General features: G+C 41.5%; 1 protein-coding gene across 2 annotated transcripts in view; it reads left to right on the forward strand.

Annotated features, from left to right (window-relative positions):
- Positions 1-19,970, forward strand: part of vgll4b (vestigial-like family member 4b) — a 38,489-nt gene that overhangs the window by 14,110 nt on the left and 4,409 nt on the right. The window contains exons 1-4 of one of the 2 annotated variants that reach the window (XM_074673496.1): positions 3,164-3,587; positions 9,729-9,960; positions 18,773-19,046; positions 19,309-19,426. In XM_074673496.1, coding sequence (XP_074529597.1) covers positions 3,506-3,587; positions 9,729-9,960; positions 18,773-19,046; positions 19,309-19,426 — 706 coding nt within the window. In that variant the 5' untranslated portion in view covers positions 3,164-3,505. Of the gene's footprint in view, positions 1-3,163; positions 3,588-9,728; positions 9,961-18,772; positions 19,047-19,308; positions 19,427-19,970 lie in introns of those variants that run through there. The other variant, XM_074673507.1, reaches the window with a different exon arrangement.

Below are 19,970 nucleotides of genomic sequence, written 5' to 3' on the forward strand. Positions count from 1 at the left end.
CAAAGGTGGGAAATGACTGAACAGCTTTGCTTCCAAACAATCACCTGTTGCTGTCATTGTTTCAGTGCAGTAACCTGATATTTCCTCCCCTGTGAGTTGCGTGTTCACACAAACACTCTCGGGAGCCTTCTGTAATGGTTTCTCATTGCACCTTTGTCATTTTGCTTCTGAATGCTTTTGGGATGATGTAAATGTCTTCACAAAAAGAGCTTAGCTGCTACTTCCATGCTGGCTTTTGTCAGTCAAAGCTGATTCAAGGTGTGACTTAAAGATTTGAATTCGTGACACGTTTGTTTCACGTGTAGAGGGTTGAAAATTAAGAACCACTAACCTGTATCTTAACTTGCAATACAGGTCTGTCTGTCAGGTGTTTACAGACATTATATGTCATCAACATTTTAAAGCCTCAAGGTTTGTGGAGAAGTCACCGTTGAATAACCGACCTAATACTATTAGTGAGAGTAAATGTCTTTAACACATTATGTCACTGTGTAAACAAAGGTGGTGTTTTAACAGAGGGCGCTGTAAAATAATAGATGAATTGACCTTTGACCCCTGAAACTACAAGTGTTTTCCCTCCACCCTTACTTGAGATCCTGTTTGTTACCAGTTTTAGAGAAAGTTCATACTCCTTTATCTATTCCCAGTAAAGCCTCAGAAATTCTAAGTTTGAAGTAAGTCAACCCCTTTTTAAACACTTCCCCCATGGTCCTTTTCTGCTGGTGTTTTGTTCCACAACACTGAAGCGTGTTAATAAAGCATGAGGATGAATCACCACCTGGCCTGTGTGGTGTGTTGTTATCCAGACACACCCTCTCCCCTGAGAGGCCTGGACCTGTTCAGAGAGACACACTAAACCACAGGAGATTAGGAAGGTGTGGTATAGTTCTCTTGTCCTGATAGATGAGATGAATAAACAGGCAGGCAGGAAGTGGAGTGGGATAATGACAGGAAAGCAGGAGTTCTACACTGGAGATGAAGGGCAGTCGTGTACTGACACTGCTGTGTGAATAATAAGTGACTGGGTGGGTGAGTTGAGATCCTAATCCCTTGTCACAGAACTAGACTTTTGAGTGATGCTCTACAGTCAAAAGGTTGCATTTAAACATGTTCATACAGTTGTGATGCAAAACATGACTCTTCCCATTACTGAATCATCATGTTATCATCCTTTTTTGCACAGCCCTTTTTGTCTTACTTGCATAAAAAGCAGTCTTGTGAACCAGTCAGGAAAAGGGTTAGTACCACAGTAGGCTACGCTATGTGTAACAGCTCGTCTCTTTGGGAAAAGAGACGGAATTTCACCAACTTATTGTGTAACCATTAATCTCCTTAGAATACTTTTCAAGTCTTACAGCAAGCTGGACCAGAACAAAGACACTTTTTATTAGCGACTGTGTTTCTTTGTTTAACTAACTCAGAAGTCAAGTGTTTGTAACTGCGAAACAAACCAGTTCCTAGAAGCAAATGTTGAAGAGCTAATGCTAATGCCGAGCAAACTTCAACCCAGAGAGCCATCTTTAATTTTTACTTATCTGAGAAACTTGAAAAAAATCTGCTGTCACACACTTGTGCACTTACACAACCACCAGCAGCCAATTTCAGTCTTAGGCCTCTTGAATTTAAAGCCTATGAGGGAGTTATAACCCTCAGCAGCTGTAGTAGCAGTGAATGAACCCTCAGTCTCAGAGCTCAGCTCTGTTGTGTGAGAAACTGGAAACAATTGGTGTCCAATGAGACAAGAACCATGTTCCTTTTTGAGTCACCATTACAAGGAGGCCCACAAGGAAGAAAGACGGGGGGGCTTTTGTGTGTATTTGTGTGTATTTGTGTGCCTGTGTTTGTTTGAGAAAGAAAAGGGGGGAGGTGTTTGAAAAGACGTGGAATGATGTGTGTTTGGCTCCAGAGTCTGAAAGAGGATTGTTCTTGTCCTGTGTGGACGCAAACTCACTGTGATTTATTCGTAGTTGTGGCTTGTACACAAGAAGAGGTGCAGGAGTTTAAAATGACTGTATTTCACGAAAGAGAAGTATGGCACCTGCCTGAAATGTTTCATTAAGGTTTTTCATCTACTTGCTGTGTGTTGCCTTTTTCCTGCATTTTGATTGTTGCTGTGACTTAATCAAAATTTTGATCTATTTTTCCCCGAATAATTTTCTTTCTTTGCAAGTCATATCTATGACACGTCATTTTTTACAAAAAATGGGGCCATTTTACTGAGGGTACAGTGACATTGCATGGGTCTTGTCTGAGCTTTAGTCATGACTCCTTTCATTTCCCGCTCAAGTGTGTTTGCGGCTCTGTGTCATACTAAAGCATGCACATGGCAAATGTGTGCCTGTGTGTAAACCCACACTGAAAAGTGCAGCCCCACCCTGCTTTTTATCCTTAGTCAAACACTCAGAAGGTAACTGCTCTTCTCTAACAATGTAACATGATGGAAGTCATGTTCACATGCTATTCATCTATGATGATGATGATACCCATTTCCCCTCATCATCTCACTTTCTTTCCAATTTCTATTTTCAAGTCAAAAGATGTAAAGCCCGTCTTAGACACCAGGGGTCAGTAGAGAACCACTGTAAAACAGCACAGTGAAGTTTGTTTTTCCTCTACTGAAGTCAGTTTCTATGTTAGATTTACCAAAATGCAAATTGAATTTAAAGATTTCATTGAATAATGTTCCTCTTTAGGTGCCATTGTAGAACAATCTGCCCAGTTTACTCAATGAATGCTATTTTGCTGGAGTGTGGAACCTTGAAAAAAACAACATGGAAATGAAAAAATAGAAAACAGTTCTTCTTTTGCATGCTAATTAACACCAACTTAAGCTTTATAACTTCTTTGACACCTCATTACATCCATGCATGGAGTGGCAGAGCTTTGGAAAGGTTATAGTCGTAATTATTTTCTCTTATGGTACCTTAAAAGCTCTGCAGTTGTCACTTAAAGTTATACCTCAAAGATCTGTGCCATGTTAAATATCTTGAGGCTAGACCGCTGTATTAATGCTTGTGATAACATTTAGGACTGGATTAATCCAGCGCTTTTGCTCTCTCTCTGCCCTCTCTCCCTCCCTGGTTGTGTTTGGAGAGGCTGATCTTGTGTGTAAAACATCCCCGATATTTGAGGCGCTCCAGGGATTTAGCGAGCATGCCCAGTGCGCCCCTCTCAGCAGCAGAGGAAACCACTGGTGCAGCATAGAAGTCATACCAAGCATAGCCTGCGTGTCAGTGCAGTCGACTTACAGCTGGCTGTGAGGAGAACTGACGCTACTCTCTTTTAGCTCTTTATCACCGCGATACATACAGTTGTATTTTAAATCAAAATCTCCCAAACTTACCGAAAACCCAGGGGAATCAAGTTTTAGTCCTTTTCGTCGGGTTTTTTATTTTAAAGAGGGGTTTCTTTCTAAACTTAAGTTGGAGGCTGGGCCTTTAGCTTTCTGACCGTTGCTTGAGAAGAGAAGAAAAAAGCTGGTCTTTTTTTGCTAACAACTCGATAAATGCTTCTAACGAAAATGGACCTGTTGAACTACCAATACCTGGACAAAATGAATAACAACATTGGCATACTCTGCTACGAAGGTAAAGTGTGGGTTTGGGACTGTTTGAGGGGGTTTCTCGCGTTGTTTCTACGGTTGTTGTTGAAGTCTCGGAGCGCCCGTTATTGAACGTTAGCAGCGTAGTTGCTGGAAGTTTTCACACGAGTCAAACACTCGGCAAACTTTCACTTAATACATCTTTTAAAGTAAAGCTGTACGCCCAAATACATGCTTAATTGTGTTTCTTTAATTTCCCTAAGACTATTTCTGTGTTTGCTTAAACTGTATCCGACTTTTTAACGGGTTAAAGCCGACATACGTCATTCCGACCTAAAACTACACACGAGTAATAGAAAGGTTGGTTGCGTTTTTCACTTTATAACTTGATAGGCAGTATTAACCCATGCTCAGATAAACTAGACGTTTCTGTTATAAGCCTGTCTTATCATTTTGTGCCATTGACCGTTCTACAAAAGGGAAACCTGGCTAATGGCTGAGATCAAAGTCTGAATATTTAGCCATGTGTGCATTACATGTGTGGTTTACATGGCTCTCATCCTGTGCTCGACTTTATCACTGTACATTCAGTTATTTTTGCTTTCTATCAGCCGTGACTCATTACATTTATGTCTTTTGGGGTGTTAGTGCGTTAAAGTCTGCCTCTTATTGCTCTGCCATGTTGCTGACTTTAAATTTGCATGTCGTTTTGTTGAGGCCTGGAACTTCTCTTCTTTGCAGTCTGGACTACAAGTTATTTCTATCAGCCTAGAATTTCACGTTATGTCATGGACACACAAGAGCAACAGCTTCCATGCCTTAGCAAGACGTTTGGAGTAGTGTAACTCCTCTGCAGTGCTCTGCTTTGCAGTTGGTGCTCACATGTCAGAGAGTGTAATATCATCCAACCTTTCTGGGGGCTTCATACAAGTTCCTTCCTCTGTACCTTTGCCCCTGATTTCTACTGCGACATCCAGATTATACTCACTCATGGACTGCTGAAGATGTCAAAGTCTGTTACCCTAGATTTCCGTTTTTGATGTGAATTGCAGCTAATGGAATATACCAAAGAGCTGGGGGTTACCACAAGAAGTCAGAGTTTAGATAGCAAAAAAAGTGGTCAAGAACTAATGATTTATGGCCCTCAAAGGTTAAGCTACACTAAATATCAAATTTTCAGCATCACAAAAACATTTTAATGTGAAAACTGAGCAGTCCATCTTATTGATCTTGTCTTTCAGCTGTGCAGAAATCATATCAGCCTCCTTTTCTTTGCTTCCCTCCACAAACATGTAACACTCTTATCAAGACTTGGTTCCTGAAAATGATTCTGCAGACTCGCATGGAGAGTCAGGAAGGAGGCCTGCTTTGCTTGAAAATAGTGGTTTATTACTATTTGTTTGGCAAACTGTGAATCATACTCCTGTTTGGAGGCATGCAACTTTTCAAGTTTTGCTCCTCACTTTGCTTCCATGTGTCATGTTTGTGATATTTCAGTGACACTAAAACTCATCCTTCACTTGCTGGACGGAGTTGCAGTTGAAAGCACTGCTACCGGGCAGGGATTGAAGCCAATTAGAAAGGTTCCTGTGTCACTGCAAAGCTTCATCTTCCTCGGGTTTCACCCTGTCTTTTCTTTGTGAAGAAAATTACAGGAGTGGAAGTACTTTCTAGTGGTATTTTTATACTTGTATATCCTCTGGGTATGTAAGTACACAATGCTTTCTGTCTATCTTCGGAAGCATATTGCTATGAGATTAGCCCATCTATTTGTTTTCCTGTTTGTGTGTGCGTGTTTGGTTTTTAGCTGACTGAGCTATAATCTGACTCCCTTCACGTGCTTCATGATAAAAAAAAAAACACAAATAGAGAGCTGAGAGGGAGAAAATCAGTAAAACGAGTGAAAGACAGGATCTTCATGTTCAGACATGTTGGGTCATGAGGAGGTTTAGAGGAGCTGTGTGCTATTGACTTCCTATTGTGTGCATTAGTGCAAATTCTTACATACATTCTCTGAGATACTGTCATTCTGGTACACTTGTCCCTTGAGCACTATAACCCAAAGCTCTCACACTGTTAACACCATCATTTGTGAATAAAAGCAGAAGTAGGACTTATGATGTCTGCTACTAAAAACCCCAAATGTGTGCTTTATTTCTTTTAAGTAGCTGTCTCAATGAAATATTCATGCAACCAAATCCTAACTTTACTAGTAGTCTGAGCTTCCATGATTTTTTTTATTATCAAAAAGTTGATTCTTGGGGGATACTGGAAGCATTTTGTGGATGTTGTGTAATTTGTATAACTCCTGGTTCTTCATTTGGGAAAGCAGTTAGCAACATTCATTCATTAAAATCTTGCCTGGAACCTATAATATTGTTTTGGTTGCAGCTTTAGACCAGTCACGTTCCTGTTCTTGTGCTGCAGTGCTAAGATGTTTCTATTGAAGCAACATGTTGTTGCTGGCTGTGAAATGCTCTCTATATCTGCAGTAACTTTCTGGGAAAGGTAACAGCAAAGGATTGTGGGACAAAAATACAGTAATGATACTGTAAATGCTTCTAAAGTAACTCACTGATACCTTTCTGACAGTACTTTACTGCTAAGTTTACAGCAAGCTTTTTACGGTGTAGTTGAGAGGGGAACACAGGCTGGGCTCAAACCACGTCTTTATAATAGTTTGAAATAACCAGTGTTTTGTATTGGTACCAGTAACGACGTGCAATTCTCGTGATTCGTTTCTGTCACTATTTTTGGGGTGCCGATTCAACTTAAATTGAGATTCTTCTATATTTGCGATTTTTGGTTTGCTTTTTATCACCAGCCCATGTGAAAAAGTGAAATGATGATGATAATGTCTACAGACTATATCAAGAGCCATATTTTTCCATACAATGCACATCACCTGAGTCAGATAGAAATATTTCACCTTCTGCTGGAGAAAAGTGGTAACTTTTTTCTAATCTAGTTTATAAACAAAGGCTGAAATGAAGGATTTGAATTTGAAAAGAAACCAACCATATTTTTGACAAAGAAACCTGATTTTGACATTGTCAAACAAAACAATCCTGATATATTATATTTGGATTTTTTCTCCCACCCCTCAGTCTTAGTATATAAAACAGTCTTATTCTTTCAACTGGTTAAAAAGAAGCACAAAGTTGCTTTTATGAACAATTCTTTTTAGTTTCCTTACAAAGTATGAGTATGTTAACCCATGTTTTATGAAGAAGTTCTCGTGTTGAGTATTCGCTGTGATTGATTTTTTCTCACTCTCACTACTGCAGCACTCTCTGGCTCTCCTGCCTCTCTGTCCAGTTCCCCCTTTCTCTCTCTGTCTCTGTAAAGCTGCTATCAGTTGTAGTCCTGGCACTGTTTGGTGCAGGGGAATGCTGACTGTCCCTTTTTTGCTGCTGAGCAGATGAAAATAAACAGCGTTGAAAACCTCTTCAAAGCCTGCACTTTTGTCAACTTTTCTCTCTCTTTGACTCCCTGCCTCGCTGTCCTTTTTTTCTCCGTCAGAGATCAAACCAATCCGACATCCGGTTTAAAAGTTCAGCTTTCCCTAACGCAAACTTTTGTCGTCCTTTTAAGTATTTAAAGTCCAAAACCTTTAAGGACTTAAAAATAAAGACAACCTAGTGAGGCAAGTTCAGGTTACTGAGAAACTTAGCCAAAAATAATCACTTTGCCACTCTGCAGAGAGAAGGAGAGAGACATGTCTGGACTCATCTTTTTAAAGTATATGAGGAAGGGAGGGAGAGTGAGTGGGAAATAGAGAGATAGAGGAGTTCACCTCCGTTTGTAATCCAATCTCATCCAGATTTCAAAGCTGTTTGAAGTTCTGTCAAGAGAAATAGGCTTTGATCATGTGGACTTGATGAACTGAGAGAGCAGGGAAGGGAAAGGTAGGAAGGAGGTTGACTTAAGTGCAGGAGCCCCTCTTCCACTGATTGTCTGCTGGTTCAGGACAAACACAAATGAACTGAATTGATGCCGTGTTTATTCAATATACAGAACAAAATGTTCATTTTGATGTCCAAACAGCCAAAACTTGTGAAACATATCCAGCACGGATAGTTTTCTCATGTGTAGCTGGCATAGCCTTCTTCTAGCTGTTGTCGACAGATATTGTCCTTACCGTACCAATAATCATGTTTTAAAAAAGTGCAGACAGGACACTAGTGATTTCTGGATTTATATCCAGAAATCTCTTACTATTGTTATAGAATCAATGCAGGGGAAACATTTATTAAACATAGATAGTATCTCATGTGTTTTCCCCTATTCTGTGCACATCTATTAAACATGGTTGTCTTAGCTTTTAACATGTATTAGATGGATTTTTTTTACCAGGAAAAAGAAAGATGTGCTATGCCATGGATTTCAGAACATAGTTACAGTGTGTGACTTTGTACAGTGTAACAGATTCTTTTTAAAAACACGAGACGGTAACGTTTATGCTTTTTCTGTCATTAAGAATGGAAAAAGTGTCGTCATTAAGAGAAGACAGAGGTGACTTCAGCATGTTATTTTGACAATGTTATTTTGAAATGCCAGCACTCAGCCTGATCCTTCACCTGCCCAGTTTAGTAGTCTGTTTCTAGATGTAGTAAGTTACTTCCACTTTTCTTTGGATCTTTGGAAAATGAAATAAAGATTCAGAGTTCAGTTTTTGTTCAAAATGCAAACACAGTACCTCGAGGATCAACATCTATTTCCCAAAACTGAACACTGTCACTTGTATGGATGTAGTTTTTATCTTAGGGTTGTATTTAGTTTGGTGTATCTCAGTGTCCCTGCTCACAGGCAGATAAGTCAACAGTGTTTGACCCCATTCAGCTGAATGTCTTATTTGTGTGCAGGGAAACACTCACAGATTCACCCCTTGTTGAGCACTTCACTTCTGAACCTCTGATAAGCTATTATGTGTCCTGGATCCTGATTGGTCAGCGTGGTGTCACAGTCTCCCTTCCTTTATTGCCATCGCTCCGTCCTGCCAAAAACAATGATGTCACCCGCCTTGTTGCCATGGTACACAGTGGGGAGAGCAGGAACATGCCAGAGAGGGAGAGTGAGAGGGGAGGGGAGCTGCTACTGTGTTTGGGAGGCCATGCTAAAACTACATATACATGGAGGACGAGTGGAGGAACAGAGCCAGTATTTACTACTTTACAAAGCCTTTTCAGTGTGTGTGTGCATGTGTTAGAGCTAAAACCTTCTGAGTGACTTCATTATATCATTAGTTCTCAGTTTAAACTGTTTTTCACCAACATTTTATTGCTTTGAATTAGAAATAATTTTCACTGTTGTTACATGGTTCTTGTAGGCAGCTCAGACTTTTTGCAATAAACAAATATTACAGGGACTTTGAGACTTTTTAAAGTCTTATAATATGCAACTAATTTCAATTTTAATGTATTTAAAATCAAGTTTTCACTTATTAAATCTGGGAAGTAGAATCTAAAAGCAAAATCATTGCAGGGACGGGAGCAGTAGTAAAGTGATACATTGCCAGTTAAAGAGCTGGTAGTTTTGGAGTGAGCTGTAAGATGCAACCTGAGTTTTAGCTTTGCTCTTCATGTTTTGTTTGGGTAAAATCAGACCACTACATCAGGCCGGCAAAGCAGTGGAAAGTCCCCGTGCTGAGGCTGAGCCAGTGGTAGTTTTCCTGATTCTCTTATGCTCTTACTCCCACTCAGTGTGGACTCTGAAGGCCTACTGTATCAGGACAAGACTGGAGGAAAGCACAGAGAGTGAGACACAGAGAGAGGAATAGTTCACACCACTCACACACACACATGCAGAACCCATCCACAACTATTCCTTCCAAAACATTCCTAACCAGATACTCCTCTGCTTATGCCAGAGGTTTATGCCTCACTCAGCAAACTCTCAACAAAATCCTAAGTTTGAGCTGCAGCACAGCCTGTGCAGTCACACTGTCCTGAAGTCGTTTCTGTGGTCAACTTGTTAAAAGTGGCAATAAAGCAGTCACCCTCTACTTAAAAGTAACATCATTTTGAGTAATTACCATCATTTACATCCATGGCATAGCTCTTAGCTGAAAGTTTAAGCACGTGAGTTGAAAGAGGTTCATTCTCAGTCAAAAGTAGTTTCTGTTGCTTTTATTACAATGAGTTTTTATCTCTTCTGATTCTTATATCTCCTTTTCTTTTTATCGCAGGTGAAGCAGCTTTGAGGGGCGACCCCAGACTCCAATCCCTGTCCCTGTCCTCATCGTCCTCCTCCTCATCCTCATCGTCATCTTCCTCATCTTCCTCCTCCCTTTGCAGCCACAGGACAGGTCCTCCTCCAATCAGCCCGACCAAAAGGAAGCTGAGCGGGGACCAGGGGGACAGCGACATGGACGACAATGAACACGTGGCGAAGATGAGCCGACTGTTTGCTGCACAGCTGTAAGTGTGGACCCTGAGAAACCCTCATTTCTGTTCCACCAGGGAAGAGGTGGTGTGGCACTTCTAATAAAAGCCTTGAAGAAATGATGAAGATAGAGAAATTTTGTGGATGCTTATCTTCAATTCTCTATCTGCTGCATTTTTCTGGAGCAGACATGTACGCACTGATACAACACTCACTGTGTTCATACGAAGGTATTTTAACACTTCTATAACAAGTGTTTTCTGCAGGCTGTGTCTTAGCAGGAAGCTGTGCAGACACTTTCTCAGAAGTCCCACTTTGAGGCTCCAGGCTGCTCCACCGGCTTTAGCTGGCTGCACACTGTTCTCCTTATAGCTGCAGAACTCTGTAAGCCTGGAAACAGGGACTGCACAACACAAGATTACTCACATCTCTAAAGTTCCCACATTCCCACTTCCAGAGATTCCAGAGATTCTGGAGCGCTGATTGGCGGGGAAGGTATGCTAGGGCCGGTGGAAGTTAGAGCCAGAATCTCCCCTTCAACCCCCACCCTGCTCGGTTTTACTGAGTCAGTCATGGGACTCCAGCCATTGCTATTTATTGCAGAGACAGTCAAGGAGGTGTTAGGTGGAGCTGTGGAGTTTTGAATGCATGCTAATTCTTAGCAGTATGTCGCTGCTGTTGCTGAAAATAGCACTAATAATATAAATTAATGATAGCTGTTGCTTCTATGTCCTCACTGCACCTTGTGTTGTCAGTCAACATGGCTGTGAGGTGACACAATGGAAGAATCAGTGTACTTGTAGCTTTGGATTAAGAGTACAACATGATTTTATTGACAGTGTTATGTGCATGCTTAAACACCCAGATACAACAAGATGTCCTCTGAGAAAATAATGTATCAGTACATAAAAACAAAGCTAAATGCACATTTTATCTTTGCTTGCAAAATTAGATTTGGAGTTAATTTGTAAAGCAGTTGTTTTATAACTGAGCAGCATAAAATGATGAAAAATAGAGTTCAGCATCCTTAAAAGGATCCTGTTCTTTCAAGTTAATAGCTTTTTCTTGGTGCGTGTACCAACAACAAGAGTGATTGCAAATTGTCTTTATTTGTGCGTTATTGTTGTTTCTTACTGATCTTATGATACAGGTACAAATCCCTGACTTCTAAATTAAGTTGCCCTCGTGGCACAGGAGGGGAGGGGGTAAGGGTCTTTTGTTCCTTCATCTTGTGACCGCCTGGGCTCAGATAACAAAGGATTAGCTTGTGTGTCTTGACATTTGTGCAGAGTCATCTTGCTTTTCCGTTATGGATGTGTCAGTGGTGGTAGAATTACCATGGCAGTAAACCCCAGCTCCCCACTCAGTGTTCAGTTTTTGTTGCATCAGTTGTTTCTCGCTCTTTGAGGGATATTTGAGTTGCAAATTGTGGTTAAGTTCTGCGTACTCTGATAAGCAACTTCTCCTACTCGTATATCATGAGTCGGGTTTTGTAAGTCAGACAATGGGACTTATTGTCATATCAGCTTTCAGCTGGTGTTGCAGCTTTTTCCAAAGAGTCTAAATGCAGCCTTTTGTTTAGGTTCAGTAAAAATAAATATATGTTAAAGACTTCAAACTGCTCATTGTACCATGGTTATTTCCTTTAGGTACCCCGTGATAAGCCATAATCTCTTTATTTAATCATTTTAATTATGACCCTAAAGCCACTTGACTCGAGCTGCTATGGGTGAATCTCTTCTCAGAAAAAAGTAAATTGCAAATCAACATGCTGCAACTTGACTTTAAATGTAGGGTTTTTACTTAAACTTGTATTTTATTCATCTTCTGAAACCTGTTCACCCCAGAGCCATCCTTAATGTGTCATATTTTTAGTCGTTTAATTTGAGGTTTTTCTCAGAGGGCACTCTTCCCCTGGCAAAGGTAACTGCTGAGACATGTTGAAACCTGCAGTCAGAGTCAGCGCCTGAAAACTTTTCCTCCTCATTTGAACTGTTTTGCTCGTCCAAAGCACAGTGATTACACAGACGTGGAGAATTATCGGTTGTCTGTGCAGGAAAAGTTAAAAATAGAGAGGGAAAAACAACTCGAAGAGAACACACTGTTGAGAAAATTGTCTTCATTTAACGTGAGAGAGCTGTTCTGCTCCATTTAAAGCAGCTCTCAGTTTTAGGGGCAGAGATTAGAAGTGGTGATTAGGTTTAATTTGAAAATGATGGATTTAGTTTTTTGGGAAAAGCTGGTTTCAAAACCAGAAAGTGAACTCCTGCAACCCCCATCTCACTTACTCTCTCACACACACACACACACACACACACACACACATACACACACAGTTCAAATGTCCAGAGATGGTTATCTGACACCGTTCTAGCATTTGGATTGTACTGGCTGCTTCTGTGTGTGTGTTTTTTTTGTCTGCACTGATTGCTCGACTCAACTGCTCAACTGTTCCTGCGTGTTTAGAAGCGTTTGTGTTCAAACTCTTGTCAGGGATGTGTTTTTTGTTTGACTGATGACAGTTTTCTTGTGTGCTTCTGGCTTTAACAGCTTTCGAATAAGCTTTCATCTTACCTCTCCTTTTCAGTAAGTTCAGTCGTGTTGTGGTGAGTTTTAGACAGCCACAGACACACACAGACTTGGGGTGGGGCTATGAAGGAGGAAGCTCAGGTTTCAGATGTTATCCAATAACAAGGTAAAGTCAGGAAGGTAAAAGAAAGGCAACTTTTTGAACTAAGTTGCAGCTTCTGTTTCAATGCAGGACAGTAATAAAATATGTTTTTCCCTCTCATTACACGTAGTCTCTCTTTTCAGATCATGCTTTTCATGCACATTCAAACTCTAACACACATACCAGCTTCTCGCCAACACTGACTCTGCATGTGTTTCTGCAGGTATGCACATGTGTCGTGTCGTGTGTGCTTTCCCATGTGTGATCATCTGTTTGTGTGTATGTGTGTGTGTGTGCATGCTGAGTGGGCTCCTTGTCAGGCTGCAGGGGCTACTTTCTCATTTTCTCTGAGGAGTAGGAGGAGTCTTGAACAAAGAAGCCTTATCCTGTCCGCTGGAGCCTGCGGGCTGGAAGCTTGTTGCTGCCTGCCCGCCTGCCCGCCACTCTGCATTTGTGGACCTGCCAGAATAAAAGTCCTCTTGCTCAGCTGTTTCATCTCTTGCTGGAGAATAAGTCACAAGAGCAAGTACAAAGAACAAAGTCCTGTGTGAGAAAGTTATTTTAGAGAAGTGCTCGCTTTATATCCAGCTACATGTAGTTCACAATAGCACATCATCTGCATTTTGTATTTTTATGTTAATGCCGTTTCTCTGGATGGTGATTGTGAACAGACACAAGCTAAAGGCTTATCACATACATGAGGATATAGAAAGTGCAGCTGCTTTCTACTGGGAACTTTAACTGTAACTTGTTCTCATGGAAGTTTCTCCATGGCCCAACTGGGGAGAAAATAAGAGCAAGAAGAGAGAGTGTGTGTGTGTGTGTGTGTGTGTGTGTGTGTGTGTGTGTGAGAACGTAGCCAGGCCTGGTGAAGTCATTGTAACCCTCTTGTTTTACATGAGACTATTTATGTAGTGTGTGTGTGTGAGCATGAAGGAAAGGGAGGGAGAGCATGTGGGAGCTTTTTTTGTCTCTCATTGTGTGTTTGTGTGTTCACATGTTGTTTTCTTTGCCATCTTGTTGTGGTTATTCCTATATCCGATTGGTCCCAGCTTTGATAACAGAGGATTTTCTCCAGTTCTTGCACACAGTAGACAGTGAGCTGTCTGATATGTGCTTGATTTGTGTCCTACAGGAGTGGGAATCGAAGAGAATTACAAGAGCAGTGTTGGGAAATGTTTGAGAAAAGTTTTCAGCATATAGCTTGCAACATCATTTAACAAACTTCAGCAATTTTACGAGAAGACTTTGCCAAAGCTTATTCTTTGGCAGGGTAGATCTGTTAGTTTCTGAGAAGAAAATCTGTAAATGAACTTTGTAATGCTGCATTTCATTTCAGTTTTCACTTTTTCATTCAGAGGGTACAAACAGTTTTGCTAACTTCCGTCAGTCAGCTACTAAAACTTGGATTGAGCAGAGCAAACTGTGTTGAGATGTTTGTGTACACTATACATAGCCTAGATATGCCCATGGCTCACTTTCTGTGTGTGTGTCTGTGTGTGTGTCTGTGTATTTGCGTGTGTGTGTGTAAATATATATTTTGTGGCTTTCTGCAGACCTCGCAGAGCTTGGGCCTGGTTGTAACCTGCGGTCGAGCCTTCATCCTCCTCTGCCTTTTTTGTTTTTTGTCGTCTTCTCTACACCCTGATTCTTCCCAGATGTTTCCTGTGTGTATCTCTCTTTCTCTTGCCCTCCCTCTCTTCTTGCCCTTTATTTATTTCTCAAAGAAGTAGGATATGAACGTCTGCCCAACCAAAGATTTGTAGTGAGGTTTTATTTGAAGAGTTAGGAGCACAATTGTGAGAACTGAGGAACAGCCCTTTATAGCTCTCTCTGTGCATTTGCTTCAGAACAGAATAGAGCAAACTCACCACATCGACAGAGCTAAACCTGGCTCATCTTTGAAAACTCAAACATATTTTTAGCCCTGGATTCATCGGTGCCAGTGCTCTTTGACAGAAACTTTTCTTTCTCTTCTGTTTTAGCCGTTCCAACAGGGAAAGATGTGATCTGCAACTTGAGGTCAACTACAAGACGGTGTCATGTGAATGATTCCTGAAAAGCCTTTACTAAATGACAGATCTGAGTATTGTAATACAGAACAAGATATATGACTATATCATTTATGTATCATGGGTTGGACCCTCTTGGTTTTTAAATTATGGGATCTTTCAGTGCTCATTGACCGCTGTGGCTACTGCTAATGCCAGGCTGTGCATAAGCCTGACTCTTGAAGGGTACAATCAAATAGATCGTAATAAGATCTGCTCTCTATTTTATTGTGTCAAGCTGTCTGTTCTGAATGTCATTCACATGGTTCTCCTTTTCAAAACAAGTAAGCCATAAGCACTTATGCGCGACTTTGTTGACAGGCTGCATCACCTGTGACTAGGCCTGGGCTGATAACAAATTTTGCTGGACGATGTATCCCACAATTATTGGCGATAAACAGTATTATTAACAATATCATTTTGAGACCAAATTAACCACAAACATAAAAATAATATATCATAATAATGCATTACACCCTTTGAAATGCAACAAAATTTGTTCTTTTGTAGAACAAACACGCCCAAGTGCTGAGAGCGATAACAGAGGGAACCATTTCACATTTCAAACGATAAGGTACCAATGCTTGGTACCTGGTAATCAGTACCGATACTCAATGGTACCAATTTTCTGTACTTTCTTATGTATATGTGGTGAAAAATATCAGTTTGTTCAATAATAAAATATTTTAAAAAATCAATTTAACATACTAATTCTTAACTATATAGCCTTGCAATGCCGTGTTCATGTCTAGCATGGAAATCGCATTTAGATACCTGATTTTGCATGAACGGGTACCTGGTACTTTTGCCACAATTCGGTTTGTACCTATAAAAATACCTAATTCGGTATCCATCCCTACCCTCTTGTCATTTTTCTGGTCCAAAGCCTTCAGTCACTCTGCTCCTCGCCTCTGGAACTTCTTCCCACCGGACATCTGTGACATTGACTCATTGACTATTTCGAAATCCTGCCTTAAAACCCATCTATTCCACCTTGCCTACTCAACCTGACTGTCATCCATCTGATCTTTTTATCAGTTTCTTTTTAACTTTTATAAATATTTATTTACATTTTTCTTTTTTAATTTTTGTTCAAGTGTTTTTAAACCATGTTTTGAGTCCTTGGGTGTCTTGAAATGCGCCTTGAAATAGAATGTATTATTATTATTATTCAGCCTGTTTGGAGGAAAAGGAGGAGGAAAACAAGCATGTACATGGTGATATATTGAGGCCAGCAAAATAATTGAGTTCATTTCATTTATCGTATGATTAATTGATTTATTGACTATCATCCCAGGCCTACCTGTGAAGTTTTAAAGCATCATTGCAGATCCTGGAAGATGAGAAAACTTGACGTTTTCATTAAGACTCTTACTGAGATTTAATCCGTGAAGGCTTTCCTCGCTGTCATGAACCAATAAGTGGGACCAAAATGCACGTGCCTTTCTGATTCCATGAAACTTTGAAATTTGTTCCAAACCGCAGCTTGTTCCAGACGCCCGGATCTAACTTTCACATTATCAGTCTGTCCTTGGTGCAAACCTGTGCTCTGCAGTGTGCTGTTTGTTCCACACTGGAGCCTGGTCCAAGAGTGATTAGTAACCCAGTGAACATTTATTGTGAAATAAGATTAAGCTGCGTCCCCAACCTCTTCCCCTGTCTTTTTAGCACAGTCCACTCCTTTTGCCTCTTTTGCCTTCTATTCAGTGTGTCCCCCTGTACCCCCTGTGAGTGCCAGGAGTTCTTTACTCTTCAATAGCCGTCTCCCTCCCCCTCCCCTCCTCTCTCCCACTTTTAGCTCTCATCCTCTCCTCTAGCCCCAGACTTGGCGACCCTCTCTCTTCAGCTCCAGCCCTTGTTATCTCCCCCATCCCCTCACTGTCCGCCCTTTGCATCCTCTCCCTCTCTCCCCAGCTGTGACCCCAGTGATAATTGAGAGGTGAGTAAGAGAGAGACAAAGACACAGGGTGGGTTTTTCAATGCCTGATCCCTGGCATGAAACGCGGTCCAGAGTTTGGTGGGCAATCAGGCGAAGGGAAGGCGGGGGCGGCGGTGGATTCAACAGCCACGCCATTCATTGGTCGGATTTGTTGATCCCGTTCGCTGGCTCCTGCGACGGCCCCTCTTGTGTGAGGATGTGGGCATGCCTGCCCTTTGGCAATGATTAAAGTTTGGAACAACTTCCACAACCTAACTCAAGACCCAGCTGCTGGGACAGGGAGAGGGAGGAAGAGAGAGGGAGAGCTGTTTTATCTTTTTGCCTCTGAGCTAATCAAGGGATTGTTTATATTTGAAGATAACAAAGTTATACAGGAAGGCTTTGGTCGGTAGAGTTTGATCTGAAGTTAACTTTCCCCATAGGAGTGCACATGAAATTAGCTCTGGGTACACCAGGGGTTATTGTGATCAGACTTAAAATGGGAAGACTTTAAAAAGTGGCAGCTTAATTTTTATATATGACCTGCATTGAAAGTGAAAAACAGAAGTGTAAACATCAAAGCTTGTCGGCTAGGTTCTGTAAAAGTGCTGCCAAGTCTCTCCCTCCTCGACCCTCAGGAAGTTTGCTGTCGATTGGGAAGAGAAAAAAGAGAAGGAGAGACAAAGAGAGAGAAAAAAGAAGAAGGGGGGTCCCCTGCTAATGTAAGCTCTCGGCACAAATGAAGGAAACTAGTGACCCGAGTCTTTCTTATAGTAGAGGTCCAGACCATTCACATTCAGAACCCCCCCTCCTTCCTCTCCTGTATTCTGTGGACACTGTTTATTTGTGCAGGACGCTGCTGTGGGCTCCAGATGCTTGACCCAGCAGTCAGGTTGCCTGGTCACATGGATCTACAACTGTTTGCCTGAACTTGTTGTTGTGCATCCAAACAAACCTTTAAAAGGCTGCTGCTTTTTTTTTCCACTCTCGGGCCTGTTGTGTATTCTCATTCTAATTCTTCCCCCAGACTTTTCTCACATGGGGGAGAAAATGCCTCCACACAGGAACTGCTGAAGAATCAAAAGGGGGAATTTAATATATTCTGTCAACGGATGAGTGCAGCTTCCTCATTGTAAACGTGATGTTTTTCCCCCTGGACTACACACAAACACACACACACACAGTGTATTTTTCACTGCGCTGGTTTTTGAATGGACGTGTGTTTGCTTGTGGGAAGGAGTTGGAGGAAAGGGATGAGAGTGAGAGGCGAGTACAGTAAATCTTGCTTCCTGCAACTGGGCCTCAAATTGTAGGCGGGCTGTGGGCTGCTGGTAGGGTGTTTGAACGAACACACACACTCACACACACACACACACACACAGAAAACACAGACCACATTTGACGTACAGAGCAAAAAATAATTGCTACCTGTGGAAGCATGTGCACACAGTGTTCGCCACTGTGTCATTACATATCAAACATTTAGTATGATTAGCTGTGGGTGCTATTAAAGAAGTCCAAAGTCTGTCTTCAATTAAAGGGTCATTACGCAATAGTCTTTTCTTATCTGTGCTTTGATTGTTTTGGTTGGAGATAAGATCAACAATATGATGGGGAAGCTGTATATCAGTCTGAACCTGGTTCCTTGATTCTCCTCCTGTGCAGGGATCAGTCTGGAGTTCATCCCCGTTGGATAAAGTGTGAAGACTTTTCTTTTTTGACTTCACAGAAGTTAGAGTTAGTGTGTATGAAAGCTTGTGTTTGTCGTATCAAACCCTCCGGCAACCAGAGAACTTTCTCTGTGTGTGAGTGTGTGAGGTCAGTATTAATAGCTTCTGCTGGTATCTGCTCTGTTTGACACAGAGCCCCATTTACAATAGTTCTACTGTTTATCTCTCCTCTTTTCCCCGCTTGTCTCGTTCCCCCTCCCCCTGCGTGCCCCCTTTTATCTCTATGTCTCAACTTTTCTCTCTGCAGCTTAAATTATCAACATGACTTCAAAAACTCCATCTGTCACCAGACCTTCCTTATCTTTTAAATACCAAAATGTTATGGCAAGAGTTTTCTTGGAAGCTGAACCAGAATGGCTCATGTATAAGAAGTATTTTCATTCAGTCCTGTAACTGGATTTAGAATCAGGAAAGTGATATCAGGCCCTGATCCAAATATAATTATATTTACCACTTGTCTTTCCCTCTGCTTCCCAGGAAACCTAACGGAGACTACCGCAGCTCTCCCCTCTCCAAGGACCGCAGTCGGAGCCCCATTGAGCGCGTGGTGGTGCCCAGCGCTCTGGGAGTCCATGGCAACCACCTGTACAGCCACGCTCACCACCACCATCACCATCACCTGGCTAGCATAGCCGGCATGGACCAGCCGCTGGCACTCACCAAAAACAGCATGGTGGTAGAGTCGGCACGCAGCAGTACAGCAGCAATGGCCACAGTGCCGCACACAGTCAGCGCCGTGGAGCGCCAGCAGGTGAGCTGCATATCCTGTTTCTTTGCTTCTTGTAAATACTGACTTTTTAAACCTCAACTCTGGTAGGTCTCTCCCCATGATGTGACTAATGTGCTTTCATTATCCGGGCTCCTCGGCTAGTGGAGGGTAGAAATTTCCTTTACGGCGTGTTAGCCAAATGGTGGTCACTGAATCATTCTCACATACTCGCCCAAACTTCAAACATCTCTTTGGTCTGCCGTCCTCACATGAATATGTTCAGATTTATTTTTTTGCCTTTCAGAATCGTCCTTCGGTGATTACCTGTGCCCCAGCCAACAACCGTAACTGCAACCTGTCTCACTGTCCGGTTTCTCACAACGGCTGCTCAAGTCTCACCAACAACTACAGGAGAATCAACAGTGAGTTCATCTGATTTCTTTCTATCCCAGCCTTTTCATTTTTACCTAGGAACATCTATTAAGGCTAAAAAAAAATGCAGATAATCTTTGAAACAAACTCATTTTCCAAACAGTTCAGATTGCAGAAAGCAAGTCTTCATTTAAACCTTTGGAGAAAAACCTCCTCAGTCTTCTGATTCAAGCAAACTTGACAAGAGATGCACAACAAAAACATTGAGTATTTTGTCAGGGAGTCTCAGATTTGACTTGTATAACACATAAACAGTGATGTAGCCCCAGGAAGCTTTATTTACTGATTTATCTCTGCGCTGTAAAAGTCAGCTGTGGTTTCAGCCATACACTCGTCTGTTTTACTCCTCCTGTCTGTGAGTGTCTGTCATGTTTTCTGTGGGATGATATCTTTACTGTGGCTTCTTTTATGATCCAATTGAAATCCCTATGATCTCATCGAGGTTAGCAGTGAAATTTAAAACGGTGATTTAATACAGAAAAAACTGCCATGACAAAGTGGAGAGCATGTTTTTCCATTGACCTAAAATGCACA

The sequence above is a fragment of the Halichoeres trimaculatus genome, unplaced genomic scaffold, assembly GCF_033239565.1.
Source record: "Halichoeres trimaculatus isolate MK-OKI-2021-1 unplaced genomic scaffold, fHalTri1.1 fHalTri1_scaffold_1, whole genome shotgun sequence".
NCBI classification, from domain to species: Eukaryota; Metazoa; Chordata; class Actinopteri; order Labriformes; family Labridae; genus Halichoeres; species Halichoeres trimaculatus.